Raw genomic sequence first — 19,629 nt, forward strand, 5'->3', positions numbered from 1 at the left:
ATTTTAGAAGGGGAAAAAAAATAATTATAATGCGGTCCCAGTACTTGTGATCTGAAGAAAAGCATTAGGTCATACAATAGATTTTGTTTGATAAACATGTTGCCATATAAAATAAGGAATGGGAAATACTTTGTGTAGATTATCTTTATATACTCTTTATTAGCATACTAGTTGTTACATAGTTTCTGCAAAAAAAAAGTGATAATATTAAACTGAGAAAAGAAGTGCAAAAATAGACCAAAGCAGATCAGATAAAACTAAAAAAAATCTCTAGCAACTACAAGTTCAGCTAAAGTCCTAAAGAATGGAAATTCTGATTTTAGAACTTAAAATGTTAGGGTCAGTTAAAAATGAAATGGTCTTATCAGAAGTAGTGACTTTTCTACACTTTGCAGTATGGAAAGCAACTGTCAGTTATATTCTTTATGAGGACTTTCAGGAAGTTATTTGGTAAAATCGGACCCATTAGTACATACATCTCAAGCTGACTCTTTTATGCTCAAAATGTTCGTTATGGGCAAGGGAGAAGCAGACCTTATAAAATGTAACTTCAGGAATTTCTTGGCAAAGTAACCAAAATGTTAAAAATATAATCATTATTTGTACAGATCTGATCACTACAGGAAATTAATAAAAACACTGTTTAAATTGGGACACACACAATTTTTAGTTTCTGCCTCTTTTCATGACATTATACTCACCCTTTTCACTCCTCCGGGTCTTAAGGCCAGTGGTTTCATAGTGGTGGTGCTGGGGGCAATGTTACAGAACCTACCTATAGTCCTTCACTGGGAGGAATATGGTGTTCATACTGGTGATTTTTTCTTCATGTCTCTAGGGACCTCTTGGGGTCATTTCTATATGTCTGCTAAAATGCTTTTATACTTTTTCTTCATTGGGCTACAGTTATATTTTGCATTTGAATTCACTTTTTTATGCTGGCTTTAACTTATATTAAACATTCTTTCTTTGTTCTTTTTGTTACCCTTAAAACCAGTTTTGTCCGGCTCCAGGTCCGTATTCTTTAACTCACCACTGGAGAGTTGTCCATGGAGTCTCCAATGCCAAACCTATGCCACATCTCTTATCACCCCATGCCTGTGTTCACAGAATCACAGAATGATCAGGGTTTGAAGCAGAATGATCACGGTTTGAAGGAACCTCTGGAGATGATCTAGTCCGACCCCGCCGCCAGAGCAGGTTCACCTACAGCAAGTTGCACAGGATAGTGTCCAGGCGGGTTTTGAATGTCTCCAGAGTTAAATTCCACAACCTCTCTGGGCAGCCTGTTCCAGTGCTCTGCCACCCTCAAAGTAAAGAAGTTCCTCTTCATGTTTAGATGGAACTTCCCATGTTCCTCACATTGCGTCCAGTGTCTCCACTTCCTAAGGCCCCTGTATTGTACCAACCCTGTATTTCTTTGCAACATTGCATTAGAGCTGTAAATCTCATTCAGTTTCAAATGACTACTTGTTACTACTATCTGTATAAAGCTATGGTTGTACCATACAAAGATAAACAAAAGTAAAGCGAATCAGAAGAAAAAAATGCTGTCACAGTTAAACCAAGTAAAACATCACAGGACGTTCTTTCTCAGGAAAGACAAATCAAGCCTGATGACACTTAGTCCTCAGGCCTTCCAAATTCAGTGCAAAGCTTATGGCCTGTTGCTAGCAGCGGCAGCATTGTATTGCAGGGCTACATGGTAAAGCTCTTCACTTCCCTTCAGAATTTGTATGCATTTGCCACTTTTCCTTCTTCTGGACCCGAAGTAAATTTAAATGATTGGGCATGTGCCACTAACACTACTTCAGCAATGTCATAGTTTAGTCCCTTTAGAATTCTTAGGTGAATATCACCTGGATTTGGTTATTTATTATAGTTTATTTAAATGCACTAGTAAGTATATAATCAGGTACAGACATAAGTATGCTAGTTTATGTGTTTCTTGGCTGGCTGCTACCAAACCCAGAGCTACGTAATTGCTTTACTGCATCGTGGATTCTAAGCTAGCAAACACAGACGAGAAGCAAGGTATATTCATTCTTTCACGTTTAGTATGCTAATGTAGTTAAATATCTCATCCCATAGTACACAGAAAGTGGAACTGGGGATGAACTGCTTGAGAGGAATAAGGAGACATTACCCAAATGTGCATGAATGAAGTTAGAAAAGCTAAAGCTCAGCTGGAGATGAAGCTATCAAGAATTAGGGAGGACAAGAAAGTATTCTGTAAGTATACTGGTAGCAAAAGAGAAGACAAGGACAATAAGGGCCCTCTGTGCAATGGGGCAGTGGGTACAATTCAAAGTAAATTGTTTTTTACGCCTCAGTTTTCACAGGTGGGTGCTCAGGTGCCTTCCATTTTCTTGAGCCTAGTAGCAGACAAAGTCTGGGTATGCTGCATTACTTACAGTAGAGAAAGATACTTTCAGGAGCATATAAGTACATTGGGCATGTACAGGTCCATAGGACCCAAAGATACATACCAAAGGGTGCAGAGGAAACTGGCCAATGTCATTGTGAGGCCATTATTATCTTTAAAAGGTCATGATAAGCTGGTGAGGTCCTTGACTGGAAAAACTTAAATGCCAACCCCATCTTCAAGAAATGAAGTTATTGAATTGCCAGATTCTCCACCTTGGATGGGGCAATCCTGGTTATACATACAAATTGAGTAATGAGAGCCTGGAGAGCAGCCCTGCAGAAAGAGATCTGGGGGTCTAGGTTGATGGCAAGTTGAATATGAGTCAATAGTGTGTCCTGTGTGACCAGCGATAGGACATGAGGAAATGAAATGAAGCTGCGTCAGGGGAAGTTCAGATTGGATATCAGGAAAAGGTTCTTCACTGAAGGTGTGGTTGGTCACTGGAACAAGTCCCCCAGGGAAGTGGTGATGGCACCAAGCCTGTCAGAGTTCAAGGAGCATCTGGACAACACTCTTAGTTACATGGTTTAGTTTTAGGTAGTCCTTTGAGAAGCAGGGAGTTGAACTTGGTGATCCTTATGGGTCCTTTTCAACTTGAGATATTCTGTGATTCTATGAGTCATGGAATCAGGGAATCACAGAATGGCTGAGGTGGGAAAGGGACCTCTGTAGGTCATCTTGTCCAACTCCCTTGCTCAAGCAGGGTAACCTAGAGCAGGTGGCCCAGGGCTGTGTCCAGATGTCTTTTGAATATCTCTAAGGATGGAGACAACACATCTCTGGGTAACCTGTTCAATGCTCGGTCACCCTTGTAGTAAAAAAATTTTTCCTGATGTCCATGCATAACCTCAGTTTGTGCCTGTTTGTGGTCACACTTTATTTCACTGATAACTTGGGTATAGAATTTGTAATGAAACAATTTAACTTGTAAGAACACAAGCTTAGGTAAAAAATGCCTGAGGTGATTTTTAAAAATAAACAGTAAACTCTTTAATCAAATTATTTTCCCTCCCTCTTACGCTGTATAATTTCTTTATTTTTTCTTTTGTTCCTTGTACCTTCTGAACTTATTCCTGACAGAAGAATAACATGCTTAATTGCACACAGAAATCTTGTTTGAGTTCTCTAAGTATTGCATTTCTCAATTATTCAGCCCTCACTCACTATGAAGTGATAATTAGGCATTAAAAGCTAAGTGGATTACTGTGGAGATCTCTCCTGACATCCATTTAACACTTAATCAGATCTTAATACCATAAATTATGCATTTCTCAGCTGCATTCAGATTCTAATAAATTTTATAACAGTTTGGAGCTACTAGGTTTTCTTGACCTCATTGTGGCAGGGAAAAGTTGTAAAGTTCGCTTAAAGCATACAGCCATTATAAGGATTTCAGATTTATAGCAAGATGATTCTTTAAGCCAGTTTGATTCTACTAATATTTATTCATAAGGGTGTCTTGGACAAGAAAATTCCACCTTCATGAATAAATATGAAAAAATGGATCCAAAATACATATTGAGTTTAAGTTTATTTCCAGCTTTTTTTTTTCCTCAATTTTGCGTTCCAGACTCATTAAGAAAAAAAAAATGAAAAAACCCTACATTTCCTAGGAGATAGAAAATTCCTCAATACGTTCAGTTGATTTCCCAATTAAAATATCTAATTATTTTTTAGCATGACTTTTTGCCAACTGGTATCACAAAAAGTTACATTTTATAACTCTTGTCCTGGCTCATACCGTGGTTTTCTAAAAGCATTAATTACAATGGTATTTCCCCAGAGGTACAGAAACATATAGTTACGATTACTTTCAATACAAAGTGAGCAGATAAGAGTCTTGTAAATGCAAGGTCATGTTGTCCATAGCTACCCATGTAATATTACATATTATATTATAATAATAAATAGCAAGAAGTATCTAATTTCCTATTTTCTCTATTTTTAAAATTTTACAGTAATAGTATACTTTAAAAAATATTTCTAATTCAGTAGGCTTTATAATTTCAAGTACAATATACTCTTGGCTGTTGCAAAATTGATATATGTTAATACTGGACTATTTTTAGCTGAGCAGCAAAGGGACAAAATAAACATTAAAAGTCTGTATAGCATGCTGGTCTATCTCTGTAAGTACATGAGACTGTACATGTGGTTCAGTATATGTTGGCCCAAGATAGAGATTTCTGGCCAACTAATGACAGCATTAGGGCCTTAATAAGTGTATTACTGTTTACATCTATAGAAGTCCATAAAAAGCAATCCTTAGGTCTTAGTTTGACACACCATTTCAGCATGTTAAAAGATGCAGTGTATATTTCTTGAAGCTTATGTGTTTTATATTAGGAATGGAGGAAAGTGAATGAAGTTGGCAGAAATGCTTTGCTGAAACAGAGACGTAGTCATTTCTTACCAAATTTTATACTATTAGTTCATGTTCTCCTGATGTCTCTGGCTTTAGATCAAAAGGATAGCTGACTAAAAAATTAAAATCAATTTCATTATTTGAAGTAAAATTTATTTTCTTTTTGCTATATGAAGAATTTCAAATACTAACTTTTGACACAACATTTTACAAAACATATTGCCTGATTACAGACATATTCCCAATTTCTTGTACATCTCTCCCAAACATTTTTCTCCTGTACAGCTCTCCCATTTTTTTTCTGCTTAAACCACTGAGAGAAGTAACAATGATTACAAACAAGTTGGTGGTAAAAACATCAGTAATCTACTCTTATTTTCTTTCCTGAAGTTTTCCTTTTCAAAACTTTTCAAAACTCCTCCATCTTCTTCTATTTTTCTCAGCATTAAAGATTGCTTCACCTTTCATTTCTCTATTCTTTATCTTTTCTAAAATTGAAAAAAAAAATTACAGAACTCCTGCTGTAGAAATAGTAAATTAAAAATAATAAAAAAAAGAACATGGAAAAAGGAACAATAGCACACCAATAACAAGAAAAAACATCTCAAGAACCTTTACACAGAATTCATTATAATGTTTTCAATACCAAAAAGAAGAAGAAGAAAACCTTAATATGTTTTCTTTTTTTGTCAAATCTACTGGTTTTCCAAGACTGGAAAGCTGACAGTCTTCCTTATTGACTCTTACCACATCGGTAGAGTTATATTTCTCTTCAGTACATTTTTTTTAGAACTGTCCAGTTATAAGTTCAGTTATTTCTTCATGCTGAGCCAAGAAAAAGGTCTTCAGCTAAATAAGCAAGTAGTTGTTCAGTGGAATGACACTAACGGTTACCTCAGACAAATGTGAACTAGCTTGTTCATAGCCAAAATGGAGCCCAGAAAAGACATAATCAAATTTACACAGAACAAAATTTAAAGTCTTGAGTAGCGATCAGGGTTGACTCATGAAGCAGTAAAAAGTAGAAGAAAATGCATTTCAGATATTTTTTTCCAGGGAAAATCCTCCCTCTTCAGCTCTATATTCCCAACTGGATCCCATTTAAAACTGTTTTTTAATGCTGAAAGAATTTGTTTTGACATTTTTCTTAACATTCTGAAATTATTTTTTTTGTATATGGAGAGAAACGAGTTTGGAAGCTTACTCAAGGTCTTTAAATTCTAACCAATAATCCAGAAAGATTATTTGAAGTAAGAGTTATTTTACCAATATTACTAATATGGTTCATGGTTTTTTTTTAAGAACACGACATTAATTATTAACCTTTTTAGGATTATTTTTTTTTCAACCCCAGGAGAATTCTGTGAGGTGCAAATTGATAACTGTAGTACCACTTCATGTGAAAATGGAGGAATATGTGTTGACTACGAAGATCATTTTAAGTGCGCTTGCCCTATAGGTAAGTCATTGGAAATTTATTGTATTTTCCAAACAGAACAAAAACCCTGTCATCCAAATATTTAAGTTTAAGAAATAGCAACATTAAAATAGCAATATATCTCAGCATATGCAATGAACATTTTTATGAAGAATCCCACTTTTTCACTTTGTTTAGGAAATAAAACTGCCAAATTACTCTAGTAGAGTGGTGTTAACTGCTAACACCCTGAACAGACATAATGTCAATATTCTGAATGAACTGTGATTAAACATTCCCTTTGTGGTGCAGGTTTTGAAGGTGAAAGATGTGAACTGGATATTGACGCCTGCCTATTCTACAATATAAGCTGTGCCCCAGGAGCACTGTGTATGGATGAGTCTCATGGATTTAATTACACGTGTTTATCACCATGTATTGGAAACACAGAGGTAGGTTAAAGTGATATATTCCCCTCAGTGTTTTTGGGAAATCAAACAAGTTATTCTTAGAGCAGTGAGCTGACGAAGCCTCCTTTCTCATGGGTTTCTTAAACACAGTACTCGTTCTTGATATTTTCTCATGTTAACGTTCCTCCTTCCTGTGTAACACGCACATCCAAAAGTTCATGATGTGACTAGTCTGGTCATTGTCCTACAAACCATGTAGTGTTTGAGGTCTGCCTTTCCTGCTCTTTATAGGTTTAGTCACTGTTGTCTCCTTCTGTCCACTACCTACTACTGCTATGTTGTGAAACTTGTAGGAACTTAAGGTGAAATTTCCTTTAATATATTTGATGCGTTTAAAAGTTACTAGAGAGAAGGCTGATGGTACATCAATGTACAGAAAGAATGACTTAATTTCCATTAAAAATAAAAATAGAGACCATAATGAACCAAACAACAACAAAACTAAAGCAGGACTAACTGCACTGCAATGAGACCTGAAAATACATTTAGAAAAAATCAACATTCTCCTTGCAAGTTACTTTAAAATGCTCACAGAATATAGTAACATATTCAAATTTTGTACATTTAAAGTATTCTAGAAATATTTAAGTTAGATACTGACAATGCTTAGGCCAAAATAGCATCCATTATGTACACAGATGTCTTTAAGAAATGTATTTGCCGTATCCTTTCCTACTCCTTTTAGTGATCTTTTCAATTAAATTACTGGTTTGGGTAGGATTCATTCACATCAGTGGTCTATGTGGACTACAGAGTTACTGAGTTACTGAGATTTCAATATGGGATAAAGTAAAATACAGTTACACTTTTTTATTACGATAGTTATTTTAAAAGCTATGTACACAATGCTATATGGCCCTTTCAAACAGCTGTTCAAACATGATAACCAGTGTTTCAAAGGCTTAATCAATTATTTTATTGAAATATATCCACCATAAAAATATACTATACAGAGCGGGCAATGTGTTTACAAAGAGCAATCAACATTTATGTCACCTTGAAGTCCATGGGTACACACTCACCAATGAATATGAAATGCAACACTGAAATACTCACTGTCTCAAAGCTTTATATTTAAATTGTTCAACATCTGGTAAATTTAAACATTTTTATGATTTAAAGTGTCATACTGAGTGCAAATTTATTGTACATGGCATAACACCATAATGATACAATAATCATTATGGCTAGTTAGGATGGGAAGTGATGGTGTGCCAAGGATGCTGATGGGAGCTACTAAAACATTTTACTGTAATATTTGCTTAAAAGGTCTCAGACATATTTAATTTATTCATGCAAACATTTTATAGACCATCATAAATTTTGTGTGGGAAAAAATGTAATAATATATATGCATCTATATACTGTCACTGTATGAGACACTTAATTTGGGAATAATGTGAATAATTAGTAGATTTTGTAATGGGAAAGGGAATAAAAATTAAAATAAAGGACTGATATGTTTGGGGTTTTCTTGTTTTCTTAGCCTACAGATCATTAAAGTAGCACCATTTGCTTATTGGAAAAAATAAAGGCCTTATTAAAAAAAAAAGAATATTTGAATATATATTTGAATATATATATTTGAATATATATTTATATTATTCAGTAAATTACATAATTCACCATTTAATTCTTTATTTATTCTTTGTGGCTGAAAAGTAAGTATATAATTTTGCATTCTTTCATTTCTTTTCCATTTCCAATAGTACCTTAGTTGTGCTGGACTGCTTCACTTCTGTGTATTCAGCACAATAGACTGAAAAGAATGGTACTATTTTTAATATTTTCTTAAAAAAACAGAAAGTAAATTTAAGTGGGGCTCTTTTTTCTCTCTAGAAAAGTATAATGGTATAATGATACAATTTATTGTTTGTTTGTTTGTTTGTTTTTCTTTCCAAGTAGAACACTTAAAACATTAAGGTTGTTTTAATATCATTTTAATTATCATTTATTTTGAAATAAATAAATGAAAGAGAAATATTAATGTATTAAAAGGGGGAATATCCTCCTTTAAATTTCAAAATCTAATCTTAACTTTGTAACCAGGATAAAGACTGCCTGCTCTGTACCTACAATTATGAAGGACCTTCATGTAAATAAAAAAAATTGGCAACTTTAATGACTTCTAGCAAGACCAAACTTGTCCACTTCACATTATGTCTTTTCTTCTCTCATCTAGTCAGGAAGACATCAAAAGAAATAAAGAAAATATCCTTGTCCTATTTAAATATAGGATGTATGCTACAAACTCTGATTTTTTTATTAACAGGAGGTTATAGAGATTTCATAAAAGCAATGGTAATAATAAATAACTGTAGTGCAACATACTGGGCATAGATCAACCTGCTCCAGCTTGATGATAAGCAGATAAGATAATTATACTCAATTATTATAGTAGTAGTTTCCTGGACAAATGTACAAGTGAAATAATAAGTAGTGTTCTGCAAGGACCTGACTTGCACCCAGTTCCAGTTAGTATTTTCTTTCTGAATAGTGGAATAGGCTACACACAACAAAACTGAATCTGACACCACCTTGGAGAAATTATCTGGAAAAGTAGGATGGAATTTAGTGTGTACATTTCAAAAGGACAAGTGACATCTGTGAACGTCAGGATTGTTATGTGAAATTAATCTCCAATATAAGAAATTCAATGACTCTTCAATTACTAGTGCTAGCAGGCACTGGAGGTAGGGTTTTAGATGCTGAGCAATGTAGCCATCTATAGAAATATATTTGCAATATAATTCTCTACAAAGTTTGCTTCTTAGAAACTGCTTTAACAATACTTATTACATACATGGCTGCCAAAATAATGCTTCATTGTCAGGAACCAGAGTAGAAAAAAATGAATAAAAGGAAACATCATGGAACTGAATCTGCACAAATTAAGAGAACTCATATTCTGGAGACCAAGAAAGGCATCAGGTTCTGCTTATAGGCAATATAAGGATTTAAACATTTGCTTCAATAGGAATAATTCAATAACATCTGCAATGTAGGTAAAAGTGAAATCTACAAACAGCTAAATTAAGCAGACTACTTCTTTTGTATTAATCATAGCTTTCCATTTTTTATTTTCATTATTTCTTCTGGACTTTTCAGCAAATATTTCTTGACGTTCTTAAATTTTTGTTTTGAGCCAGGAGAGCCATATAGTAGGGTTAGAGAGGAAGAGACAGCCATATAGTAGGGTTACTTCCCTCAATTACTGCAGATTGAAATAAGGAGAAGAAAAAAATGTAATCATCTAGCAACTAATTATCTTTTGTTGCTGTAATAATATTTTCTCGTTGATATCAGAAAGAAGTGATTCCTACTTTAGTTTTTATCAAGACTACATAATAAGGCAGATTTGTTGTAAATTATTGGCAGTAGACAGAAGTGTGATGATCAGACTGACCAGATGAGCCCTTGTTTATGGTCTGTTAAATCATAAGATTTGTATTTAATCCTAACTATGAGGAATATTTACTTTGGGAAGAAGGAAAAGTTGATTGATAGGAGGATGCTGCTCTTTACAAAAGTCTGTTTGTCCATTTATTTTTATTTAAAAGTATTTCTTGCATTAAAAAGTAACAAATAAATCTCTAGTAACTTCAGAAAACCACAATATGGGTTTAAAAAGTTTACAAAACCACAATGTAGAAGTATTTAGTTTGACTTCAGTAATAGATTAATAAATGTATTTAGCCTGAGTTTCTTATAAAATCCTTAGGCATTCTAACTCAGATTTTTTAATAGTTAAACTGATAAGGAATTACTTTTACAGCAGAGATAAAAATCTGTCTGATAGGGAAAATTACTAACAAAATTTGATGCTAAAAATATCTTCCATAGCTTTAATTTTAATTTAAAGTTTCTTTAGATTGCACTAACAACTTAAAGGGTAACACGTTTCATCATAGTACAAAATACGAAAAAAATATTAGAATATAATGTGTATAATACTGTAGCAATATTGAAATATAACTTTTGTCTTAATTGTTTATGTTTTTTCTAGATGGTTTTCTTGAGTGTAAGCTTATTTGACTTATTTGAGCTTTGAGCAAATAGTAAGCCTGAAGACAAAATCCTGCAGAAATGTTTAAATAAAAATGTAAGAAGACACATAAATATAATTTTAAAATAATATTTCCAAAACTATACACACAGGAGTTTTCTTTGCATTTATGTTGAGCAGTGCTTTTCTTCAAGAAGTGTCCTACTGAAAAAGGATCCCAAGTTACGTCTAACATTCAGTACTGAGAGCATAGCAAAAAAAAATTTTAATTTTAAGGTCAATTTAAAACTTAATCAAAGACAAATGAATATTAGAGGATTTCTGCCAAGAACCGTTATTATTACAAATCTTAATGACATTATAAAGAGATTCAGACTCAATCAAACTGAAGTACTAGTGCATTAGCTCATCTTCTAGACACCATTTTCTTTAGAAACCAATTGATTAGAAAAAGAGGTCTTAATTGCTTTCAAATGAAAATGTAGTTATCCATTTTTACTCTGGCAAAATTTTCATGGAAATGAAATGGGACCCTAAAAGTAAAATGAAGAAAGGAGCATTCATTACATCCCAGAACTTTCTGTAATTTTTGAAGGATACATGAAATGCTGTTTCATCAAGTAATATTAACAAATAAAAGCTAAAAGAAAAAACAATGCTTTTTCAGTCCAAGTTTGGTAAATTTTCAGTATCTGCAGGTTCTGGTCTTCCCAGAGCATATATATAATATTTACATATCTATTGAAAATAAAAAAAAATCAAGTATAAATTATGATGAAAATTATGATGAAAATTAAGAAATTATTCAGTCTTTTTTTTCCCTCATAGCCACAAATTTGATTAAATTATACATAGATTTTAAGCACAGGAACAGTTGTTCTACTCTTCCAATGGAAAAACCACAGACTAGTTCACTATCATCCCTCCTAAAACAAGCACATTTTAAGGCCAGTTATGAAAATGGCAGTGTTAAATTGAATCATAAATGCCTCTTTCCAACTAAAGAATGAATTGATATATTGATGTAATGGCATTCAGTGTTTTAAGTTCTTGGAGATGTGTCTTTTGTAATATTACAACATAAAAACATTAAATAACCATATCTGTTACCAACGGCTTATGCAGTTAAACTCCTTGGGGAAAAAAGCCCAATGCATAGAGAAAAACCTCTATGTAGTTATACTTCTCATCTTCAGGTATGTGCAAATGAAGGTAGCTGCTTCTACGATGAAGAAAACCAGAGATCTCACTGTGTCTGTGCTCTTGGATGGACAGGACAAACATGCCTGGAGAATATTAATGACTGTGAAGTAAACCAGTGCCAACATGGAGCCACATGTGAAGATGGAATTAATAAATACAGGTACTAACACAATGCTTTCCGTATAAGCCTTCATAAAGATGTTTATGCTGTAGGACGATATTTTTCTTTTGAACAAGAATTACAAAGGGAGTTTGTAGTGCAGTAATATTTTTCTCAGATTGGAAAATGGCGTGGATACTAACTGTCAATAAGCAAGCGCATTCAGTAAGACTGTGTAGTCTGAAGTATTGCACAGGAAGGCCTCACAAACATTCCTCTTTGTGGGACAAAGAAGTTAAACCAACTATGCAGAATGTCAGATAAACAAATCATCTATTTTAGTAAATGGCAAACACTTTCTGAGCCTGGCATGTGACATGGAGTGACTTTTCTTATTAAAACTTGAATTACAATTTTCGAGTGAATAGTGTGAATAGTTGAAATGCTGAGTTATTTTTGGGTTTGGTTTTTTTTTTTTTTTAGGTATTGACAAAACTGTCAAGTATATGCTTTCCTTAGTAATCTGTAGATATTTGAAAATGAGGCTCTATAAAAGTACGGGGGGGGAATGGAAAAGGATTTCTTCAATAGAATCATAGAATCACAGAATCATAGAATCATAGGGTTGGAAGGGACCTCTGGAGATCATCTAGTCCAACCCCCCTGCCAGAGCAGAGACACCTTAGAGCAGGTTGCACAGGAACGCGTCCAGGCAGGTTTTGAATGTCTCCAGAGATGGAGACTCCACCACCTCCCTGGGCAGCCTGTTCCAGTGCTCTGCCACCCTCAAGGTAAAGAAGTTCCTCCTCATGTTTAGGTGGAACTCCCTATACTCAAGTTTGTGCCCGTTACCTCTTGTCCTGTCACTGGGCACCACCGAAAAGAGCCTGGCCCCATGCTCCTGGCACCCACCCTTTAAGTATTTATAAGCATTAATCAATAAGCAGAGTTCAGCTGTTCTTATCGTACTTGAATTATTTATTTTTCCTCTAAAAAACCCAGAATAACTAAAATCTCTCCATAATGTCTGTGAACGTAATTTTGAAAGGTTTTCATTTTATGCTGTGTCCTGTACTGAGAAGCACTGCAATTAATACGCTTTAATATTTCTGTTTAAAAAAGGTTGCAATAGAGTACAAGATTAAAATAGAAGTAATTAAAAATTACTCTACCACTCTACCTCTTTTTTTATAAGAACTTCTATAATAATAACTGAAATCCCCAAATAAGCACACAAATACATATAAGTATACAATTCTCAATATACCAGAGTTAAGAGGAATTTTTACCATAAAGTCCTTACTAAGTATACATCCTTTCTTTTTACCAGCTTGCAATCAACTCTCATGTCAAATTACTGGGCCGTATTTTGACATTTTATTTGATTGATAAATCTGTGGGTTTCCTGTCTGTATCAGGAAAGGAGTTTTGATAGAACAAAGCCATGTTTACCTCAAAAAATCCACTAGCATTTACAGAGAAACGAGCAGGTCTGAACACTTCTGGTAAAACAAGACCTTTTGAATTTAGCTCGCTAATCCAGACTCAGGCTACTGACAGAAAACACTTAATTCTTTTTTTTTCTAATTTTCAGTCTTTGAAAGACAGATTATGTTGACAAGGAACAAGAAAACATACCATTAAGATCCCGACCCTGGATGTGTTAGCAGACAGTTTTGTTATCAGAGAACCTGACCCCACAGAAAGACCATTGGTTATTTTGCAAAGACAATGTGCAGAGTGTTTACTGTATAATACCTGCTCTGTCAACAGATTGTTGTTTCTCAATGCCAGTGAAGCATTTTTTAAGAGAAATGAACTATTCCTTCCTTAAAAAGAATGGTATTTCCCAAGAGTTGTTTATTGTCAGCAAGTGAAACAATTGTCATTTCCCCTTTCCAATACACCATTTAAGCCAAAAGAATAAGAGAGGAAATACTGAAAGTAATTACTGTAGTCACCCAGCTTTTTCAAAAGACTCTTGCAATTTGTATTTTTATCCTAAAATGGGTATCATTTTTGATAAGGCAGTTACCACAGCTGTACTTGATGCAAAGTAGTTTCAGGATGACATAAAAAAATTGTCAGAAGACTATATGGAGAATTAGATGTGTAAGTGCCATTAACAACCCTAGTGAGATCCATTTTTAAAGCTATTATAGTCATTCAAAACATCACTTACATTTACTCCTCCACTTATTAAGTAAGCCAAAACGTTTTGTAGTAATTTTTTATTTATGGAAAATGAGTGTAAAACTCTAGACTTTTCTCCTACCTAAGAAATTTTAACTTCTAAACTAATTATTAACTTTTGTCATGATGTATTTTTCTAGTGGTGTTTGTTACAGTAATGCTAAGACCAGGAAATCATAGAAAGTATCCAGCTTAGCTTCAAGAACATCCTTGTCTTTTAAGCTCTTACATTCCGCAAGTTGTCGGGTTTTTCCAGATTGGCAATAAGCACTCAGCTGTATGTAATTTTTCTAACTTTCTATCTCCTTCCCATCACATATTCTGTTCCTCCTCCCATTTTTTAAATCACTGTTCCAGACAGTGTCACATTGCTGTATATTTAATATATGCAGAGAATTTCCTTTGAGTTTAGGATGGGGAATTGCTCTGGGTGAAGGAGGGGGACTTTAAAACTATGATATAGTATAACTCTCAGAAAGGCTACATAGTAAGTGCAACATAATTGCAATAATAAGTCTTAGGAGTTTTACTCCTTTGGTTTAGTGACGCTTCTCTTACAACTAAAGTGGCCTCAATCACACTGACACAAACCCTCTTATTAATTCAAATGAATTATTGCACTTCCAGCTGAGTCTGTGCTGTTTGAGATATCGTAACATAAGTTAATTAGCATGTATTCAAGTGATAACTTCTCCAAAGAATTACTGCTCCTCCCACTGGGTTAATGGTGTAGTTGTTGATATGATGAATCTGGCAGATACCGTGCAATAGACCAATTGCATCCACACACCAAAATAATCTCTTGACTTTTGGTCATATATACCTGAGAGAAAAAATAGGGAAGGTTCATTACCTCAGTAAATAGACAGTGTTGTTGTATAAAAATTATTTGAATTTTCCTTTCAAAAGAACCTCTATCATTTCATTATGATCTCTGTAGAAGAAGAGAGAGAAGAACTGATTTAACATGGCCCAATGAGAAGCATGTAACAAATAATTAAAGAGAAAGAACTCTTCAAGGAGTTGATCGTCCTGTTTCAAAATCCAAGGCAGGGGGCTGTTATTACTCTGTTTTCTTCACCCTTGTAAATTTATTTTTTTCCAGTGTTACATTTTGGACAATCAAGATCCTAACTGAAATAAATCCTAATAAATATTTTACTATAGTCTATGTAGTGAAGGGGAGCAACAGAGGGAAAAAACAGAATTTAAAATTTAAAAAAAAAAATAAATTCCATTACCTGTCCTATTTCTCCTGTTTCTTCAGTCCAGTTTATTCAGATTAAGTTCTACACTTATCATAGGCCCAGGAAAATCCAGCAATAAGGACTGAGAACTGTTAGATTAAGACATTTGAAGAAGCTGTATAGTAGGATTTACCACTGTTTAAAAGGTCATGATAAACTATTATGTTCTAAAGCTCATTTTATTCTATATATACAGATTTGAGGTCAACATTTTATGAGTTTCTGTGCAGGGAAACCTCCCATTAAGAAGTTAGATTTGATGCACAGTGAAGCTTGAATTGCCAACTCATTTTTCAGTATTCAGTATATAAATTTCAGCATGTATAATTTAGTCTTGAATTAATCTCACTAGGAAAGAGTAAAGCCTTAACTACTGATATCATTGTTAAATAAAATGCTTTAGAATATGAAACACTTATTTGCATGATGGCGTACAAGTATCTAAAGGGTGGGTTGAAGGAGGATGGAGCCAGGCTCTTTTCAATGGTTCGAAGTAACAGGACGAGGGGCAATGGGACAAGTTAGAACACAGGAAGTTCCGTTCAAATACACGGAAACACTTTACGGCGAGGGTGACAGAGCACTGGAACAGGCTGCCCAGGGAGGTTGTGGAGTCCCCTTCTCTGGAGATTTTCAAGACCCGCCTGGATGCAGTCCTGAGTAATGTGCTCTGGCAATCCTGCTTTAGCAGGGGAGTTGGACTAGATGATCTCTAGAGGTCCCTTCCAGCTCTGAAAATTCTGTGATTATGAAAAGTAAATACAATTTAGATATAGTTGGAGTATCACAACATTTAAAGCTTCTATTCTTTTATTCTTCCTTGACTCTTCCTATTTCCTGCCAGCTGGATGAATTAAACTGTTTGATTAGATTATTTTTTATATCTAATTTTCCTTTTTCAAGTTTACTCATCCTATACTATATATGGAATTTGACTACAGGACCTAGTTGGCAGTGCTATATAAAGTTAGTACTATGATATACACAGTTTTCTGTAGCAATAATAGGTTTCTTCCACAAGAGAAAGAGGAAAAATACTTTTCCTCGCTTTGCTACAACTCCAGGAGGTAGGTGAATATATGTCACAATTTCTTAGGGAGTATCTCTGTAATAAGCTATACAACAGCTTTTCTGCAGAGAATACAGTTGTTTACAAAAAGCCAAAGTGACATTAAATAAACTTTTAGTCCATTTATGAATGTGTGTGCAGTTCATATTTCAACTAGAAAACCAAATAATTAATACTGAATAAATGCAGTTAATTTGCTTGGACTATTTAATTAAAAACAAAACCAACAACAACATTTATTAAAAAACAAGTAGAGAGATACTGGGAAGTCTTTGCTAACGCCCAGCTTCAGTGTTTCTATGTGCCTTCTGTTTCAAGATAGAAAATAGCTGGGCCATCTCCTAGCGCAGATCGAAATAACTGGATTTTCAGTCTGGTCTTTGGCTTCTTTCAGTTATTTTAAAGGTTCATCCATTGTACACAGTTATTTACTCAATGGCACAAGTCGTACTACATCTCTTTAGTGCAGAGAGTCTGTGGTGACTTTGAGACAGCTGCCCTGCCTAGACTAACTAGTACCAACCTGTTTACCCCCACACCTGCTGTTCTAGACCTTCAATGATAAAAAGTTATATCCTACTGAGTGTTGGTTTATATCCTACCCCACATAGGTAGGAACACATTGCAGCTATGCCATAACCATCTTCATTTGCGTAACATGTTCCTTCTTAGACTAAATTTTATGTTTGACTTCTTGTCGTGGTGTCCTCAAACCAGGGCACTTCTCCACATCTCTGTTTAACATTTATTTCACAGGCATATCAAATTATTGTGCCATGTTAACTAGATTTAGGCCGTGGAGGAGTAACGTACAGTCATGTACATGATATGTGTGGGAGCAAAGCAGACCACAAGGTAACTGTGACTTGAGTTTGGTATCCATTACTAAAATCCATGTTTGTAACAAAAGATTGAGGTATTGATTTTCCCTCCCAGGATCTGTTGTACTCGAAATCTTGCTATGGACAAAAGAGGACATATGTGAAGCTAAGAAATTATTGTTATTCCCATTAATTTTAATATAAAACTTCTTCATGTTTACCTTATCTTTAGTGCCATGCTCATCCTGTCAAGGTTCACCCAGTTTGTACGGTTGACATTTTAGTCTTCCTGAAGAAATAGTTGGGGGGTGTCATTAGCATCTCCTGGTCTTTGCTGGGAGGTGTCACCACCTCGCCAAAGGGGCCATTTCCAGAGCTGAAGCTGGAGCAGGGAAGGGAGCAATGACTGGGCCTCTGAGCAGGGGTTATAGCATTGAAATCCAGCTCAGGCCATGGCAAAGCTGAGCCCCTGCATTGATGTGTCAGCACACAGCCAGGGCATCCCTCTGATAAGGGTAAAAAAAAAAAGTTTCCTGAGCTAGAGATTCACTCATAAACAGAAATTCTGGTATCACAGACATCTGTATACAAACTCTTTTTGAATTTATTGTAGAGAAGTATTTCAGCTTTGCAGCAAATGAAAACTGCAAATCAATACATGATTCAAAGCTTTTGATATCATGTTCAGTATTTTAGTGCAGCTGAAGTATTAATGCAAGGTCGTATTCATTAAAATCTAATGTGGTGATGGTATTTTTCCTCCTACAAGTGTAAAAGACTTAATTACTGAGAGATCATTGGTCTTGATATTATTTCAAAGACAGGAAAAGATATTTGAAGTTCAGTTATGTCAGTGTTATACCAGCCCAGTGTTTAACAAAAATGTGTTCAAGATCCATTTCATAGATTGACTTAGAGATGAAAAGATAATATCTAACATCTTGGATGATTTAGAATCTTATAAAAATGTTAAAGCTACAAATAAATGCAGTCACATGCTGATATCCAAAGCCCCAAAACCTGCACTTACACTACTATACGTTAAATTTAAGAAATATGCACAGTGCAATCTGTGTCTGTTTTGTACACAGTACTGTTGAGAATATCATGCTTTAATGTAAGTGGTAACTATTATATGTTAATGCTGTTAAATTAATAAAAAATGCACCAAAATTTAAGACCTGGCTACTTTAGACTTTTACTGCATAAAATTGGCCCATATTTATTGAAAAATAGACACATTATGAAGTACCCACTAACTTATTCATTTAAACATATTTTAACCTTCCTTTGCAGGTTTTGCATATATGCTGTTATGTACTAAAGATATTTGTAAACGTGTCATTAGAATTTGATGTAGATTATTATAAATTACATTTATAAGGAATTTATTGAACTTATAAATCTTATCACCTCTAAACCTCAATCTGGGTTATAAACAATAAATGAATGATTCTTAGATGTTTTAATCCTCAATACACAGTAAGGAATTAACTTGTTATTAAGAAGACTAGAATACTCCTGTTTGCATTAACGTATGTGTTTGGTAAACACTCACAGAAGAAAACCTCTTTCTGCACCATTAGTCTGTAGTTTTACATTGTTTTGGGCTACTGCTACAAATTTGGGATTGACTAGCTGAATAAGTCAGCCACTTTTTTTCACATGACATGAAGATCCAGTCTTAAATCTATTTTTTAATTATGTTGAAATCATGTCTTTTTCATGTTCATGGTAAAAAAAAAAAAACACAACAGCTTCTGTATATTCAAGAAAGCAATAACCTATACGTAACAGCTAAACCAAATAAACTTTTCACACTGGAGTGACAAAAGAAAACTTCATGATTTTTCATGAGTAATAATATGAAATGGAAAAACTAAAAAATGAGACCTTGATTTATCTGTTGGAGGAGTTCAGCCATATTAAATGCAAAGTTATCCAGTTATAATTTCACCAGGAAAAAATGAAGGACATTTCATTCTTAGTTGGTTTAGATTTCTTCAGACACTGAAGCACTGTAAAATACAATACTCGTAACATCGTTGCTTGTAGTATGGAATCAGAAGCATGAAACTGAAAATAGAAGATTCTCCATTACATCTGTTGCCGTGTAGTTCTTCTATGGCCTCAGAGGCTACACAACTAGTAATAAGATGGAAATTATAGAAAATTCCTTCACTTTATCCTCTTTTTCCTGTTAAGGAGAGCTGTAAGTTAAATATTCTATTCAATATTAATGATAAGAGCCACATTTTCAAAGAACGATTGAATAGTTGCATTTTCACAATGCACACACTAATCATTACT

General features: G+C 34.3%; 1 protein-coding gene across 1 annotated transcript in view; it reads left to right on the plus strand.

Moving 5' to 3' along the window:
• EYS (eyes shut homolog) overlaps positions 1 to 19,629 on the plus strand; it is a gene marked incomplete at both ends in the record, with an annotated part of 840,074 nt that overhangs the window by 14,118 nt on the left and 806,327 nt on the right. Inside the window, 3 exons of the mRNA XM_082480747.1 lie at positions 6,148 to 6,252; positions 6,523 to 6,662; positions 11,883 to 12,049. Coding sequence (XP_082336873.1) covers positions 6,148 to 6,252; positions 6,523 to 6,662; positions 11,883 to 12,049 — 412 coding nt within the window. The remainder of the gene's footprint in view (positions 1 to 6,147; positions 6,253 to 6,522; positions 6,663 to 11,882; positions 12,050 to 19,629) is intronic.

The sequence above is a fragment of the Vanellus vanellus genome (assembly GCF_965231255.1).
Source record: "Vanellus vanellus genome assembly, chromosome: 3".
Taxonomy (NCBI): domain Eukaryota; kingdom Metazoa; phylum Chordata; class Aves; order Charadriiformes; family Charadriidae; genus Vanellus; species Vanellus vanellus.